Below are 18,161 nucleotides of genomic sequence, written 5' to 3'. Positions count from 1 at the left end.
GTGTTTCATTTTCCTCGTCAGCACATTTTTCATCTCGTAGTTTGTGTCTTCTGGATTTAAAACAATATATTTTGAAACAAACTTATATCCATGTCTACTGTATATTTACCTCAACATTCTCTGAAACAAAGAATTTGGCTTTGTTCCAACCATAACCAAGCTGGATATATTTCAAGATGCACTCTAAATTCTGCTGAAGGCTTTCTTTGAATACCTTTCTTTAAATATTTGCCAAATAAAATAATCTGTATAGGAAACAATGCTGCTTTGACCAAAGCAATGCTAACATTGCTAATCAGTGTTTGTCTTTAACTTCCTACTTGCCATTTTCTTTATAGGAAAGGTCTATTTGAGGGAACATTCAATGGTGTTTGATTCTGTCACCCCAACACCAGTGTGGGTTAATGCCTGCAATACAAGCAAACACTGGAATAAGGGTTTGTTGCAGATTATTGAGTGTGTGTGTGTGTGTGTGTGTGTGTGTGTGTGTGTGTGTGTGTGTGTGTGTGTGTGTGTGTGTGTGTGTGTGTGTGTGTGTGTGTGTGTGTGTGTGTACGGTGTGTGTACGGTGTGTGTGTGTGTGTGTGTGTGTGTGTGTGTTTGTGTGGTACTCACATGTCTGTGTGTTCAGGTATGCAAATGTGTGAGTATCTGCGTGTGGTATATTTGTTTTGTGTTCAGGTGTGTTTGTTTGTGCATTGGTTTGTTTTTGTGTGTGTGTGTGTGTGTGTGTGTGTGTGTGTGTGTGTGTGTGTGTGTGTGTGTGTGTGTGTGTGTGTGTGTGTGTGTGTGTGTGTGTGTGTGTGTGTGTGTGTGTGTGTGTGTTTCCGCTTGCCTTTTGTTTTGTTGTCCTGACTGTTTAGTGGGTTTGTGCCAGGCCACTGAGCCTGACAGACAGAGGCAACAGAGCAGGATAGTCTGATGTTTCCCCTGATTCAGCTGTCACACATGAGTTACTACACTAGAGTAGAGTAAAAGTCAACAAAAGGAAGAAACATTTTGGGATGATGCACACACACACACACACACACACACACACACACACACACACACACACACACACACACACACACACACACACACACACACACACACACACACATACACAGCTACACAAACACACAAGCACACGCACACACAAACACACACACTTGTGTGTACAAACCCTGACACAAAGATACATAACCCAACACCCAAAATATTAAAATAAGTTAGAATTGATTGAAAGGAGTGTTGGTATTGACTCTATGTTTCGGATTGTTTGAGTTTGAGTGTCTCTGACAAAGAGTGAATAAATTAATGAGGTAGCATTGGGATTTTTCTAAACAGTGTTTATTCCCTTACTCCTTTGTCCTCCCTGTGCAATACAACAACATCAGCAGCCATCGTCACCTATTCTTCAGTCATTCAGTCTTGGTCATTTTGTCTAGATAGTGAACTTCATTGTAGACCCTTCTCTATTTGACTCAATGCTAATAACGCTAGATTCACTTTTAGAGTACACGTTTGATAGATCTGGCGGTTGGTTTAATCTGTCTTGTGTTGAAAAAAGTCAAATTATAGCCACAATATCAATTACATTACGTTAATCACAACCTGTTAATATTTCAAGCATGGATCAATAATCTCTCTGAATGCCAAATTTATTTCATACAGTGCAAATTATATTTTGAAGAAACCAAACATGATCATTGAAATTCACTTATAGTCCAAATTTGTTTTATGTTGAAGCATACATTTAGATTAAATTTAAATCCCAGAGCGGAATAAATTGTTAGTCGACAAACAAGTACACACTTACACACCCACCCACAGGCACACACAATCACACAATCTTGCACGCAATCTTGTGTTATCATCAACTTTTTAGATGGCTCAGTAAGTACTCATTGGTTTCCTAGGCAGGAACTGCAGTAAGTACGCTGTTAGTTTGAGAGCCTTATCAATGTGGGACACTTTCCTTCCATACATCCTGCTGTTTAAGTCCCACAGATCATCATCCCCCGTCATCTTACTTTATCTCCTCGCTCCTTCTCTCTGAGTCACTTTTCTAATGACGGATCTCTCTCTCTCTCTCTCCCTTTCTCTTTTGACTCACTTTGCATGCTTCATAGCCTTGTATTCTCTCTATTTGTTGGTTGTTTCTCTACGCCTGTCTGTCTGTCTTTTGTTGATTTCTCTTTCTTTCTCTTAGTCTTTCTTTCGTTCTTTCTTATTCTCTGTGTGTCCCCCTATCCTTTTGGTTCCCCTCGATCTACCTGCACTTCGCCCTCTCGACTGCAGGATGCAGTCCTGTGCTCAGCTCTCATTTCTGCTTATTGAAACAGGAGGGGTGGAAAGATAAGACTGGAGAAAGAGAGAGGGATGGATGGATGGATGTCATGGGGAGGCAGAGGGATGCTGAGAGAGGATGGAGGAATGTTGAGGGAAGAGAGAGAGAGAGAGAGAGAGAGAGAGAGAGAGAGAGAGAGAGAGAGAGAGAGAGAGAGAGAGAGAGAGAGAGAGAGAGAGAGGTAACTAGATAATGGGGAGTCTCACAGGGGGAAATAGGATATGGGGGGAGGCGGGGGCATCTACCTCTCTATCCACTCTGTGTTTCCCGCCCTCCCTCCTTCCATCTGCCCCTGTGTGTATCCATGACTTGGTGCTTGTTGCATGTGTTTGTTTGTTTGTTTTCTCTACCTAACGAGATCCAAAGGAGAGTTGTTTGAGCAAAATATTTGCTCGCCGCCAAAGAGCAGTAGTGGTAATCGAGGTGGAATTGCAGTAATTACACATTGTTTCAAATATTTATGAAAATAATAATAATAAAGGATGAAATCCAATCATGATTACCGTATCCACTATCAGTCATCAGGGGTAAGTATGGGCAACACGATGCCATGACTACATTCAGCCTTGACTTTTACGTATCCTCCCTCGACTGGCAGAAAGGCTCTGTCCTCCAGATCTGATCTCACTGTAGCTCTTTGCAATTAAGGAATAGTGGAACTGAAGTGCAGTGTGGCCTAGTGTCCATTTGCAAATTGTCCCATGGTTAAAGCATTAGCAGCCCTGGCCATCAACGTGATTCATGCCCTGGGCCATTCGTATGGTGGCTGTGTTTAAATACAGTGTCTCCTACCTTAGTGGATCTCCATTAGCCCTGGAGTGTGGTAATGGCATGGTATGTACCAGGTTACTTACTTTGTCCCCATTAGCCCGAGTGTAAATGGTTATTAATCTGCCAGCATTGACCTGTGGGGAGGCACATGCACGCAGAACACCACGCACACACACAGACACGCACAAACACACACACACACAGACACATACCCACGCACACACACACACAAACACCCGCAGGCACACTCGCCCACGCATGCATGTGCACGCACACTTACACACACCAAAGTATTGGCTTTCCCGGTGTTTGTGACCTTTTCCCCTCCTCTGCTGCCATCGATTTCTTGTCCTCTTTTTCTTCTGGATTAGTCCCTTCGTTTGCCCTCTGTCTCCTGTTACTCTTTTTTTTCTCCCTCCTCTCTCTTTCCCGCCTTTTCTTTTCTTTATTGTCTCTATTTTCTTAGGATTCTCTTCATGCCGTTCCAATACCTATTCCTTTTCTGTCCATCCTGTCCTCCTTCCGATGCCGTGGTCCTCTTCCTCTTCCTCTTCCCTGTGGTTCTCCATTTTTAATTATTAACAACCATTAGGGCTTATGAAAGAGGTCAATTGCCTTCTGTGTCAGTGAGTGTGCTCGTTTGCATGCGTGTGTGTGCGTGCTTATGTGTGTGTGACCTTAGCTATCTGTGAACCAGGAAGAACTCTCTAATGGGAACTGCAGTGTACACACACACACACACACACACACACACACACACACACACACACACACACACACACACACACACACACACACACACACACACACACACACACACACACACACACACGCCCACACAGCGGGGTGTGCTTAATGGCATGCACCCAAGTGTGTAAACTCTGCGTAGGTTGGGCATATACAGCTCTGGATCGGGAGGGATCGTGCAATCAATCACTGTCATTCCCATGGCCGCCATAGACACAGAGTTCTGAACTAGAGTCGCATGAGGTGGCACACACACACACACACAGACACACACACACACACACACACACAGACACACAGACACACAAGAGACACACGTGCCGGGACACATACACACAAGGCACCAGACACGCGTGTCTCCTCAGTGCTGTGCAAACTGTTGTTTTTGTGTGTGTGTGTGTGTGTGTGTGTGTGTGTGTGTGTGTGTGTGTGTGTGTGTGTGTGTGTGGGTGTGTGTGTGTGTGTACTATTGGCCACAGTCTGGTGGGTCTGTCCCTCAACGCCCCTGAATGATCCCACTCTTCTCCACTAGTGCAGAACCAGTCAGTCAACCTTTTCTTTCCTTCCTCTACTCTCTTAACCTTGCTCTTTCTTTCTCTCTCTCTCTCTCTCTCTCTCTCTCTCTCTCTCTCTTTCTGTCTCTGATTCATCTCTTCCCTCTTCTCCTTCTCTCTCATCTCTTCCCTATCCCTCTCTCTCTCTTATTCTCTTTCGCTCTCCCTTCTCTCTTTCCTCTTTCTCTCTCCTTCTCTCTATCCTTCTCTTTGTCTCTCTCTCTTCCCTATCTCTCTCCCACTCCCTTGGTCTCTTTTTCACTCTCCTTATTCCTCCTCTTCTTGTTTCATTTCATCTGGATTCCTGTCCTCATTGTTGACTGTTTCATTATATATATATATTGCGTCAATAATTGAGCACTAGTCTGCAATGAATATGTCTTGATTTTCAATTAAAAAATATTGCACCGTGTGAATGTTATTGAACTATATTTTATTACTGATACGTGTATTGTACTGTTCAATGTAAGAAACATAGGATAAAATTGTCTGCTCATTGACTCAAATAGTAAAAAAAAAAGCCAACTAACCAATAAATCCAGCCAAGCCTAAAGCGCTCAACACATGATGTGCTTTCAGCATAAACGCTGCCAGTGTAGTTGAGCGTGCGGGGAAGCCTAACCTAGCGTTGATGCTACTCTAGGTGTAGCAGACAGCTCGGCTTCCTCAACATTGCCACATTACCATCAAAGGCAACTATTTCAACTTGGAGCCGGCTGACGCTGACCTTTCGTAGCGCATCCTACGAATTGCTCATTGGTACCTTGTCTCTTCTCATAGAGTGATGTCAGTGCTCAGCAGTATGCTGTCTAAACCCAAAACCAAATGCTACAGTAGTTGTTTTTGTGGTTTTTTATATTTCAAACTGCTGTTTCAGTGATTCGGTCACACTCTCTGCCCGACATCTGTAGTAACGTGAATGGTTTTGTCTGTGTGTTGGAAACAGCCACACGCAGCACAATACTTGGGCCAGTGGCACACAGCCTGATGGCTTTCATTCCTTTCTCTGAAGAATAGAATGTGATCAGCACGTCTGTTATGTTGTCGTATAACCCCAAGAAAAAATGACACTTTTTCAAAAAACATTATCTCTTTAATGAGTGTATATCCAGAGCCACGTTCGAAAAGCCTTTCGGTGAAGAGCACAGTATATATTAAAGAACAACTATACTGAAAAAGCCCAATTAAGAGTCCCACTGAAGTGCTATCTGAACAATGGTAAGATAGATGAAGCTCTTCAGAGAGGCAAACAGAGGAAACACATTGTGTGCAAATTACTGCAAATTATAATTTATAAAGGGTTTTTTCGTTGTTCAAAGCACAATTCATATCTATTTGTTGACATTGCGCAGCCCAGCATCGCTAAATCCCATAATCTTTCGACAAAAGCACTAACAATTTACCTTTCTGTACATTACCCAATTGTGTTTCTCTATTCACCACTGAATCAATGCAGGGTACAGCAACCAAACCGCAGACATAGACTGAATAATAATAAAGACAGAATATTTTTCTGTATACTGACCCCAACAACCTATCCCAGTCCACAGATAATAATAATAATAATACAATTAATGAGATCTAAATCGCCGTGGATGTATTACTGCATGTAAACTCCAAGGAATCAAAACTACAGGGTGCACATAGCATTAAACACATAATAAGATCTTCAAATCTGTATATCGAGTCGCATAAAAGTTACATGGAACAGGTTTGTGTAAAGCCATGGCTCTGTTCAACCCTAGGTCTCCATATATAATCCTATTTACCATTCTCGACCGCACACATTTCCCTTAATCACGTTGTCACCGCTTCCCGAGGTCCCTTCTTTCCACTCAGCTCCAATTCATATACACAGGCCATCTATTGTTAACCTCTTTATCGGGCGAGGTTCTTCCTCCCCTGCTCTCTTTTCATCCGTTACTTTCCAATTGAAGTGCAGTCTGCTCATTATCTCTATTTCCCAAACCGTATCGGGCCGACTGGTCTCTGTGACTTCTCCCACGGCTCTCCGCTCAGTATATAGTGTACTGTAACTGCCCTGCTCTGGCCCTTTATCTCCTCCTCGCTGGGCTCTCAGTGCTATACCGGGGATGTTTCCCTGTTATAATTGCCTCTTTATCCGGAATGTTCTTAGCCCCGCATCTCCTTTTCTCTGCCCATTCGGTCTCTCTCCTCTCTCATGTTTAGCTTTTTGAACACATAAAAGATGCCCCAGTTTCTTTCCATTTTTTTTCCCGGTATGTTTTTCTCTGGTGCTCGTTTGGTGTGGGGCGAAAGCCTCTCTTCCTTATTTGGTCGTTGCCCTCTGTGCTCATCCCCTCCGCTCCCTCCCCGCCCCCCAGGCGGTTAGCCCCTTGTTGCCCCGGCGACGTCGGCGTTCCATCTCTGTGCTTACCTATACGGCCTCTTAGAAACACTTGCGTACCTCCTAGGCAGCTCTGTCCTTGGCCCACCGTATACTCTTTATTTTATTACCATGGGCTCCTTCAACCTCGCCTCACCCTGTCTTTATCTCTCTTTTTATATTGTGTTTCTTATTTCCATCTAAACACATGCCTACCTGACTTCCCTAACCTCCTGTTAAGTTATACGTCCTCATAGTGTCTCCTGGGTCTCCCGGTCTTTGCTTGGCCTCTCACTTCCCCCAGAAGAGGCTCGTGCCAGACAGGACGCATCGTGCTTAGTATGCCCTGCTGGCCTCCACTATCCCTTCTTTAAGCCCTGTCCCCTGAGATCTTCCTGTTGTCACTCCAGCCCGCGTCCTATTTCCCCAGACGGGGTACCTTATAGCAGGTACATAAGTACCCTTCCTGCTCAGTTCTTGGATTAGTCGGCCTAAGGAAAACACTTTTTTTCTCTGGCCGGGGCCTCATGGCTTAACTGAACCTGGGATAAACGTGTGGAAGGATGATGATTATTGTTATTTTTTTCTTGTCCATGTGGCGTTTGCCTGTTCACACCGCTCCCGCTTTGACTGGGTTCTGTATTGCCTCATCCTCTCCTTCCTCTTCTGCCTTCCCCTCTCTCCCTCGCATTCTTTATTGTCCCCGTGGGTACGTCAAACGCTGTCTCCCCGATGACGCTGAAGGGTTATTTTTGGACTGCAGTAATTCCCTCCGTTGCAGGCCCTTCACTCCTCGTCCCTTCCTCAGTGGACAATTTGACGTCTTACTCTCCTTCATTACTTTCCTTCGCTTCTCAGAGGACTGTCAAATCTCCTCTTACACACTGTTCTATGTGTGATGCATTCTACTGTTCTACTAGAATGCATGTTTACTGTTCATATGTCTGTCTTTTTTTGTTACATCAGGTACCCACATCATCCTCTCTCTCTCTCCCTCTCTCTCCCTCTCGCTATGCCACTGTGCCTCACTCCGTCTATACCTCTCTATCCGTCTCCCTCCCCTCTCTCTATATGGCACTCTCTCTCTCTCTCTCTCTCTCTCTCTCTCTCTCTCTCTCTCTCTCTCTCTCTCTCTCTCTCTCTCTCTCTCTCTCTCTCTCGCTCCCTTTACAATGTCTCTCTCTCTGTCCCTCCTGCATTGCTCCCCAGTATCTGTGTGCTATTGCACTCTCTCTTTCTCTCTATGTCTCTCTTTGGGTCCCTCTTCCCTTTGTGCTGGGTATATATGTGCCATTGCTGTCCTATCAGTATGGTGCAGCAGAGGATATAAGCCATCCCTCGCATTCTTTCTCTTCGTCTGCATTCAAACATCACCGGGGAAGGAGTGAATGGGAGGAAGTGGTGGGAGAGAAGTCGGTTGGGAGGAAAAAATAATGGATAAGGAAAATTCAAGGCAATAGATGTTATTGAAAAAGTGTTTGTTGTGAAGACTATGCGATACTTTTTGCGTTAACTTCACTGTTTAACCTTTGGATTCAGTAACAGTCCCCTGCTCGAACAAATCTACCATCGAGTTGACTCTAATCAATGATTTGATTTTGGCTGTTGGAAAGCCTTGTTAATGAATATTGATCAGTTACCATTTTTTATGGAGAAAGTAATCCCTATTAATCAGCTTTAATGATTTGCTGACTTATAATTTTGCTTATTGATTACCGCTACTTTGAAGGATGGCCTCCAATATGCAATTATTGTGAAATGTGTTTGATGAAACAACACATCCTTGCCACACTGCTCACCCCCTACATTACAACACATACGATAAAATGATACAGTATGTACTACATGCACTACACCATATTAATATTAGTAATCATGATAACGATGATGGTAATGACTTAGATAACAGCTTTTTCTACGAAGTGCTTAGAAGAAAACACTTGGATACAACAACACAACACACACGATAATAAGGGCAAAATTGTAAAAGGACAAAATCAAAAAATTTAAATAAGGCTACAGAGTAAATGCAGATGTATGGCAGCTAAAAGGAGGATGAGGAGGATGAAGATGATTCCTAATTAATAACCATCCGACTGTGCGTCTCCGTCCCCCAGGGCTGGTGGTGCGGGAGGCCAGCATCGAGATCACCAGGACGCAGGTGGAGGAGCTGTTCGGGCCGGAGGACTACTGGTGCCAGTGTGTGGCCTGGAGCTCGGCGGGGACCACCAAGAGCCGCAAGTCCCACGTCCGCATCGCCTGTGAGTACAGTACCGCCCTCCCACCCCCCCCCCCCAACACACCCCAACCCCCCCCCCCCCCGATGGCTCGGCACCCCCGCAAAGGTCAACCGACCCGCACGCTCCGGTGCCCATTAGAGATCCGCACTCATATTCAGACATGGACGAATGGTGCAAACAGGCATACTAATGGAGGCGCAGGTTTAAAGGTTGCGGCGTAAATATATCTGCAGTGGAAGACTTTTTTTTTTTCTTTCTGTCACAAACACACACGGACGCACATACTCGCACACAGGCGCACGAACGCACACACATTCGTACGCACACAGACAGACAAACAGACATGCCTCCACACACAAACGCACACACATTCCCACACAGACAGACCGACGGACAAACAGACTCCTACACACACAAACACACACACACAGCGTTTGAACACAGCAATTCATGTCAGCAAACCTGTGTGCATACACGGAGCACATACACACAGCCTCTCAAATGACTTCTCTGTCTCACTCTTTCATGCTCTCTCACACGCACGCGCACACACACACACACACACACACACACACACACACACACACACACACACACGAACACGCACACGTGCACACACGCACACATGCACATTTGAACACACTGGAGACCTTAGCATCACCTTCACTTTTCAGTGCATCCGCTCCCTTTTACCGTGCGCAGAGTGTTAAGTGAAGGGCAGGGGTATTCAGCGGCCACAAGGGCAAACAGGAAGAGAGGCTGGCTTATAGAGGGATTGGCGGAGCCTCTGCTTTTGATGTGCGGATTTGTGAACGCACACATGTTGCTCGCGTGTCTGATGATGTGTGTGTTTGTGTGTAAGCAGATGTGGAAGTACTGGCAAGATACCCATGCACGTATACACAATCACACACACATTCACACGCACTCACACTCTCGTGCATGAACATGCACCAATTTACACTTGTACACACACACGCGTACACGTACACACACACCTACACACACACACACACACACACACACACACACACACACACACACAAGCACCCACCCACACACCCACACACACACACACACACACACACACACACACACACACACACACACACACACACACACACACACACACACACACACACACACACACACACACACACACACACACACACACACACACACACACACATTCACAGAATTGAAGAAAAAACATGAATGAAGATGAAATAATTACATTTCCAGTCTGCAGTTTTTGCAATGTTTACATAATTCAACTCTCAACCTTCTCAGTAATCTGGCCGGGAGAGGAACCGGCTACGGTGAATCCGTGACTTATGTTTTGTTGTGGTCTGGCAGGGAAGCCGCTAGGACAAGTGGGAGTCTCATTATAAGGTTACCCAAGGAGCACAGCTTAGAGTGTGGACAGAGATGTTTATCACTGGGCTGAGGCGGTGGACCCGTGGACCAGTGGAGCTACAGATGTTACCTGGAGGAGGCCATGGTGATGTGAGAATGTGTGACGGGGAGGAATTGCTCCTTAATAGGAGTTACAGATGGGCATGTTTGGCTATGGATTTGGTGTTGTGTTAGGTTTCTAAAGGTCAGCGCCGTGTTCATTTGAGGGCTGGGGATTGGGGGGTGGATGAGGGGGATGGATACATGCTGGGAGGAGGAGAACAGCTGCATTGGAGGCGGGAATCGCCAAACGGCATTATAGCATACGGGAGACACAGACACCGTGGCGTGTTCCTCTCCCAGCGGCTAGTACTGATCTCCTACTGCTAAGCTAACTGGTTTATACATGAGGATGCAGCACCACAGGGGACCCGCGTGTTCATTCGGCATTAGCATGTTGAGGCGTGTGATGCACAGTTTGGGACGTTTTATGTTTTTTTGAATAGTATGGATGGCTTTCTCTGCTAGCATGTGATCTTGAATACTTAATGTTCTGTTACTCTCACGCCCACACACACACACACACACACACACACACACACACACACACACACACACACACACACACACACACACACACACACACACACACACACACACACACACACTACCAACCCTCATCCCACCTCCCACCTGTATTTCAGGGATTACATAGATAGTCAGATCGGATTAATGCTCAGTCGCCCCTCCCCCATCACACACACACACACACACACACACACACACACACACACACACACACACACACACACACACACACACACACACACACACACACACACACACACACACACACACACACACACACACAGCAACCCCCCCCCGCTCCCTCCCACTTGGTATCATCTGTTGTGATTAGAATGCATTGTGTTTGCCAGGACAAGGTGAGCTTCTTCTTGTCTTTGAGTTGTTTTTATCATTCAGTTCTTTGCTACATCAATACCATAAGTTGTTTTTTATGTTTTCCGTCTTGTTCTTACCACATGCTGCGGTCCATTATATCTTCCATGTCACATTGTCTCCCCCTCTCTCTCTCTCTTTCTCTCTCACACTCTAACTCTCACTGTCACTCTGACTCTGTCACTCTCTGTCTGTCACGCTGTCTTATCCTCCGGCCATCTTTATACCTCAAGGTGCGGTGCAGGATGACACCCACTGCCTGTGATATTAATAGGCGCGTGTTATACATAGCTTTGGGCGGGGGTTTAATAAAACAATGTAAGCAGTTGGATGAAGATGAATGTTTATGTGGAGCTTTGAAACCACCACACCTCCTACAAACCTCCAAACATACAATCCTTCAGCCCAGACAATGTGCTCTCTTCCGCCTTGGGCTGGGGTCGTGATTGTGTGTTATAATGAGGGGTCTTCAAGCCCACGGCGACCCAGACGGGCGACGGAACCACGGCCGTGCGGCAGCCCTGAAGCCAAGCTGCTTGACGTCCACAGTTTTACAATTAAAAGCCTGGCTTAACAAGCCTGCTGTGGAGTTCAAAATAAATCGTTGGAAACGTTATGGATGAGTGGGGGTGGTGTGTTGTTGTGACCATGTCCGATGAATGCCGCTGATTTTGTGTGCATTCGTTATCAATGGACTTATCAGGGAGGCTTATTGGAATTGGCTGCTAGATTGGTTGACTGATTGCATGTGACCGTGTATCAAGGAGCAGTTTGGACGGGTTTGTTCGACCGCCCTGCGCATCCCGGTGGATATGGACGTTGAGTGAGCTACTTTGTTGGCCTCAAACTCACTGTTCCGGGAGGGAGAGAGCCAAATAGAACGTTTGGGTTGGGTGGGTGTGTGTGTGTGTGTGTGTGTGTGTGTGTGTGTGTGTGTGTGTGTGTGTGTGTGTGTGTGTGTGTGTGTGTGTGTGTGTGTGTGTGTGTGTGTGTGTGTGTGTGTATGATGAGTGGATAATGTATATGTGTGTGATGAGGTTATAGTGTGAGAGACAGAGTATATAGGGATGTGTCTGTGCGCGTGAGACAGACAGATAATATATAGGAGTGTGTGTGTGTGTGTGTGTGGTGTGTGGTGTGTGTGTGTGTGGTCAAGCCTCACCCTGGTAGGCAGGCTGCTGATCTTTTCCCCAGATGTGAGAGACCTATCCAACGAGGCTTTAGCTTAAGTGCCGAAGTGTGAAGACCAAGTGTTAAACCAGAGGCCTTGCGTCACCCATGAATAAACAATGGCATACCGTTAGTTATGAAACTGTGCCATGTAGGATATCACTATAACATGTATTTTATGTCATACTATCAACAGATATGTGGTCATTTCTAAGTGAGTTATTTCAATGTTTTTCATGGGAAAATGTGGAACAGACAAGAGTAGCTACGCCTCAACCGTGTAGAATTCTCTTGACAAGGCAGGTTCCATAAATTTCAGTAACCGTGACGATGAAGTATATCTAAATATTCCTACTTCTTCCTGTCCTCCCAGCCTTCTCCCAACATCTTCTCAACACATTAAAAGACATCTCGACGTTTCAGTTTTCGGTTATGTTTCACTCTATGGTTTATGTCAGTTTTCACCCAAAAGCTTTCATGCTGAAAAGCACAGGATCTGATGTATTAGGTCTCTTCTTTGCTGTTGATCCTAGAACGGTGGCTGTTGATGGTTTGATGCAGCAGATAAGCAGTTGGGGTTTGTGTTCAAATCACAAACAGTGTAGTGTGTAGCTTGGATGTAGCCCAAAGAAACGTCCGTTAAAGAAAACCACCTATGCCTCCCTATGCAATCACACTGACGGGTGATGGTAAGACGGTTTCTATACCTTTTAGCTAGTTGCAGAGGCCTTTTTTCCCCTGTCGAGTCCCCGGGATGGATGCTCCGCATTGATTAGAACATGCTCAGAGGCATGCAACAGGGGGAGCTGTACACAAGCGGAGCGGTTATCGATTTGAGTGTGGATGTGACATTAGGAAATTAATTGCAACTGGGGACGATAATGAGCAGCATGGTAGGCTTGTGTATTTATGCTGCTGGTATGGGAAATACCATTTTAGTGGCACTGTTTAGGAGTTGAAGATTCTGCTGATGATATATGACATTACGTTATGCCTTGTATGTCTGTAATTGAGTAAATACATTCTTGGAGCTTGTTTAGAGCCTGGCCTGATGCTGACCTGCAACAACAACCTAATTAGAACTGCTAACTGCTGTTAACTATCTTGTCAAAATGTCCTAATTTTAAAGGTTAACCTTCCAGGGAATGTAAAATGAGAAATGGTTGCAATTTGAACTGCGTTTACATGCATGTAAACAACCGGCGGATAGTATTCCAGTACTCCGTTATTAATTATAATCATCAGTGACTTATAATTGACTAATATGAGTGCTCACAATAACGGTAAAGTTATGAAAATGATTAACCAGAATTGCATTCATTGTTACACGCCATTGAGAAAGAAAGTTCATTTCAGCCATCTGGTCGTAGAGACTAAAGGAGGGTATTTTTCAAGTCATTTTCTCAAGCTTCTCAATTTACTTTTTATTACAAGTGGCAACAGCAATGCCTTGGCATGGGTTGCCTGCATGCAGAGATACCCATTTGGGTTAATTGTGGAGAAAATGTGCTTATGTAGATACGCCTTAAGCGTCAAACTCAACCAGCGACATAATGACAGTTTGTTTGCTTAATTTGGGCAGCACAAGACACTTTGGACCAGGGAGGGAGAGGGGGAGAGAGAGGGGAGAGAGAGAGAGAGAGAGAGAGAGAGAGAGAGAGAGAGAGAGAGAGAGAGAGAGAGAGAGAGAGAGAGAGAGAGAGAGAGAGAGGGAGAGGGAGAGGGAGAGAGGGAGAGAGAGAGAGAGAATAATGGATCGTATGATTGTTTCAATGAAAATAATGGGGTAACAAAAAGAGTTACATTATGTTGTTGTTGTAGCGAAGAGATAAAACAAGTACACACTTTTCTAAGCTCTTCCTGGCTGACACAATGCATTTGAATCACAGCAGAAGATGCCAATAGGGCGGGAGAGGTGGGCTGTAGGGGGGATGTGGGCTTGTCAATACGGTCGATTTTGGAATTAAAAGGTTAGCACCAGGAATTGGTGTGTGTTTCTTGGGAATGCTGTCCGATACTTTATGGAGGGCATACACGGGCCTACGGAACTCTTTGCCGCGTTGCTGAGAGAGATAAACAGAGAATGAGTTGCCACGCAATGTTATGTCACATTGTGAAACAAACTCTTTGGTCTAAAGTCATGTTGTTGGATGCTTACATGCACACTTTAGAGTTTCACTTCAGGTCTAACAGACGTTAATAGCTTTGTTTTACTTTGAGCTGATGGTTTGCATTTTGTGCTGATTGAGTTGTTGTGAAACAGCTGTACTCACGGCTTATCTTGCATTTCCTTCAATTGCTTGTGAGTGGTTCCCATGCACAGTGACACACGCACACACACACACACACACACACACACACACACACACACACACACACACACACACACACACACGTACACACACGTACACACACACACACAGACGCACACACACACACACACGTACACACACACACACACACACACACACACACACACACACACACACACACACACACACACACACACATACAAACACACATTTATGGTCATATTAATTTACCCTTTGTCAGTCCCTGAAATACAGCTGAACACACATAAGCAGTTTCAAAAACATAATCCCAGGCAAACATCCTCTCATTAATACAAGACCATGTTCTGTCTCTCTGTATTACTGTCACACATGCCCACCCGCAAAGACACACACAGACGCACACACACACACACACACACACACACACACACACACACACAAACACACACTCAGCTGCTCATAACGGCAAACGGCAGGCACCAGCAGCATCGTTATGGTCTCCCATGATGAGCAGTGTGTTTTTTCTATTCATCCCTTGAGCAATTTACTTTAATCTTCCTTAATTTCATTCTCAATCTTTATGGAAATTGACTCTCAGTCCTGCACTAATAACTGGCAGGAATCGCTCCCTCCCATTGGTTGGCAGGGGACAAGTGAATAGGCTCTCTCCAATATCACTCTCTCCTCTAGCTCTGTCTCTTTCTTTCTTTCTCTGTCTCTGTCTCTCGCTGTCGCTGTTGCTGTCTCTCTGTCTCTGTCTCTGTCTCTCTCTTTCCCTCTGTCTCTGTCTTTGTCACTGTCTCTGTCTCTCTGTCTCTCTGTCTCTGTCTCTGTCTCTCTCTTTCTCTCTGTCTCTGTCTCTCATTGTCGCTGTCTATCTGTTTCTGTCTCTCTCTTTTTCTCTGTCTCTCTCTGTTTCTCTCCCTCGCGCTGTCTCTGTCTCTTTCTGTTTCTCTGTCTGTCTCTATCTCTATCTCTATCTCTATCTCTGTCTGTCTCTCTCTGTCTCTATCTGTCTCTGTCTCTCTGTCTCTCTGTCCCTCTCTGTTTCTCTCACTCTCTCTCCCTCCGTCTTTCATGTGTTTCTAGTTCTGTCTTCTAAGTGATGTTTCTCTCTACATTACGCTGTATAGGAATACATGTCTCTCAAGATTTGTGTGTGGGGGTGTGTGTGTTTGAGTGTTTTAACGTGTGTGTGGGGGTAGCCAGGTGGTGGATTTAGGGCTAAGGCTTTGGGTGATTACTTCCATAATGAAGCATCATGCTATGTTCTGGCTGCCGCCCTCCCAAAGGGATAAACCGCATTAGGGAGCCACTCCTCAGCCGCGAGAAAAACATCCGCGCCTCCTCATTCAGCTACGTTACCGGAGACAGACACACCTTCATCATATAAGTACACCTCACTCTACATTCAAAAGGCAGCTTTGATTATAATACACTACAGGGAAGTATGGGATCGCCCAGAACGAGGATGGAGAGGAGTAAAACAGCTTGTCACACTTGTCAACACCAGCCGCTATTACAAGGCCAGCGTGGCTATCTTTTTCACACGCGTGTTATTATTATGCAGTTTTTTTTCTCCTCTGCTTTTGTGTAAACCAGACACATCCTATCAGCGTCTTGTCTTTTTGAATGAGATCGGTGGCTTGATAAAGGGGACAGCTACTGAAGCCAGATTGATGGCTGGGATTCTGCGGTTGATGGATGGGCGGCCGTGCGGCAGGGAGATGAATAGAGATGATGAATGTTATAGGACTCGCTGGCAGCGGCGGAGGCAAGTGCTAGTGGGGAATGGCTTGATGTAGACGGCGTAGTGATAACGGCAAGAAGATGTTGGGAAATGCAGTTTTGCCGTACAAAGAACCTCTCATGGTGTGTTTTCCTTTTTATTTTTACCACCTTTCTTATCCACATTTATAGATTTCTTTAATATCCGCCTTGCATGTTTTGATTGACTGGGGTTCTCTGTGTGGAATTTACTAGTGGTGATCTTGGCCACAATAGTGATAATTGAGGTTAGCTATGTTTGGGTTTTGTGTTAGAAGATAGTAATTATGACGATTTTGTAGTGGCTCTTTGGCTACACAGCAGGACCTAGAAAATTATAAATAATAGTTCCAACCAATCAAAGCCACCTCTAGCAACAGCTACCCAGTATAATGTCTGCAATTGTTACATGCTGACCATACCATATCACTGTTGATAGTCTCATTGCTCCTCTATGCCGGAGAACACCCTGTGCATTCCTCATCTCCTTCTCTCTTATTCACCTTGTCTCACCTTGCCTGCCTTATCCTGTTCCTGCAAGGTGTCTATGCTGATGAGAAAGAGCCCATGTACTGACTTTGATCAATCAACAGGTTCAGCACAGGAAGATACTATCCATCTACTGTGTGTTTTGTGTGTGCGTGTGCGTGTGTGTGTGTCCCATATTTACTGTTTTTGCTGGATCAGGTGTTTTGTGATACACCTGGGGACCTGGGGATGATAGCAATTGAACACAAGGACACAGGCAGTACATTCAGTACACACACTCTACACAATATAAGCATAATTCGTGCATCAATAAGATGCCATTTGTGCAACCTTGAGCCACAACTTGAAGTCTGCTTGAACCTCAGGCTGTGAACCACATCAATACAAAAAGGACAGCTGTTCCCCATCCTCTACTTCTTATAATGTTTTGGCCAGTGTTTTTTTTATCATTATAATTATTATGTCTTCAGTTACATTCTACGTTTATATTTGTAGGTCACTTTTATTCCCTCGTACTCTTCCTACTTCTTCCTCCTCTTGTTCTTGTTCTTCCTGTTTCTGTTCTTGTGCTTCCTCTTCCTGTTCTTCTTCTTCCTCTTCTTCTTGTTCTTGTTCTTGTTCTTGTTCTTCTCCTTGTTCTTGTTCTTCTCCTTGTTCTTGTTCTTGTTCTTGTTCTTGTTCTTCTTCGTCCTCTTGTTCTTGTCCTTGTCTTCTTCTTCTTCTTCTTCTTCTTCTTCTTCTTCTTCTTCTTCTTCTTCTTCTCCTCTCTCCTCTCTCCTCTCTCCTCTCTCCTCTCTCCTCTCTCCTACTCCAGTCCTCCTCATGCATATGTTCTTCTCGTGAAACCCTTGGAGGCGCACATCAGATCCATAAATAAAGCTACCTACTCAGCCCCCCTCCTCCACCCACCGCCATCACGACACCCCTCTAAGGTTACACATTGTTTTATGGCCCTTTTCTGGGGCTCTCTAATGATTTTCACATCTGTCGGGCTCAGCTGCCGCGGCAAGGACACTTATAAATACAGTGTGTGCTTGTGTCTACTTGTGTGTGTGTGTGTGTGTGTATGTGTGTGTTCCTGCGCGTGTGTCGGTA

The 18,161-nt window shown here is 45.1% G+C and overlaps 1 protein-coding gene across 1 annotated transcript in view; it reads left to right on the top strand.

Annotated features, from left to right (window-relative positions):
* The window catches only part of LOC130383899 (netrin receptor UNC5C-like), a 117,327-nt gene that overhangs the window by 72,926 nt on the left and 26,240 nt on the right, over nucleotides 1-18,161 (top strand). Inside the window, exon 3 of the mRNA XM_056591791.1 lies at nucleotides 8,869-9,012. Within this exon, the coding sequence (XP_056447766.1) occupies nucleotides 8,869-9,012 (144 nt within the window). The remainder of the gene's footprint in view (nucleotides 1-8,868; nucleotides 9,013-18,161) is intronic.

This window comes from Gadus chalcogrammus, chromosome 6 (genome assembly GCF_026213295.1).
Source record: "Gadus chalcogrammus isolate NIFS_2021 chromosome 6, NIFS_Gcha_1.0, whole genome shotgun sequence".
In the NCBI taxonomy this organism is placed as follows: Eukaryota; Metazoa; Chordata; class Actinopteri; order Gadiformes; family Gadidae; genus Gadus; species Gadus chalcogrammus.
The sequence above is the reverse complement of the archived record's forward strand: the minus strand, read 5'-3'. Positions and strand labels throughout refer to the sequence as shown.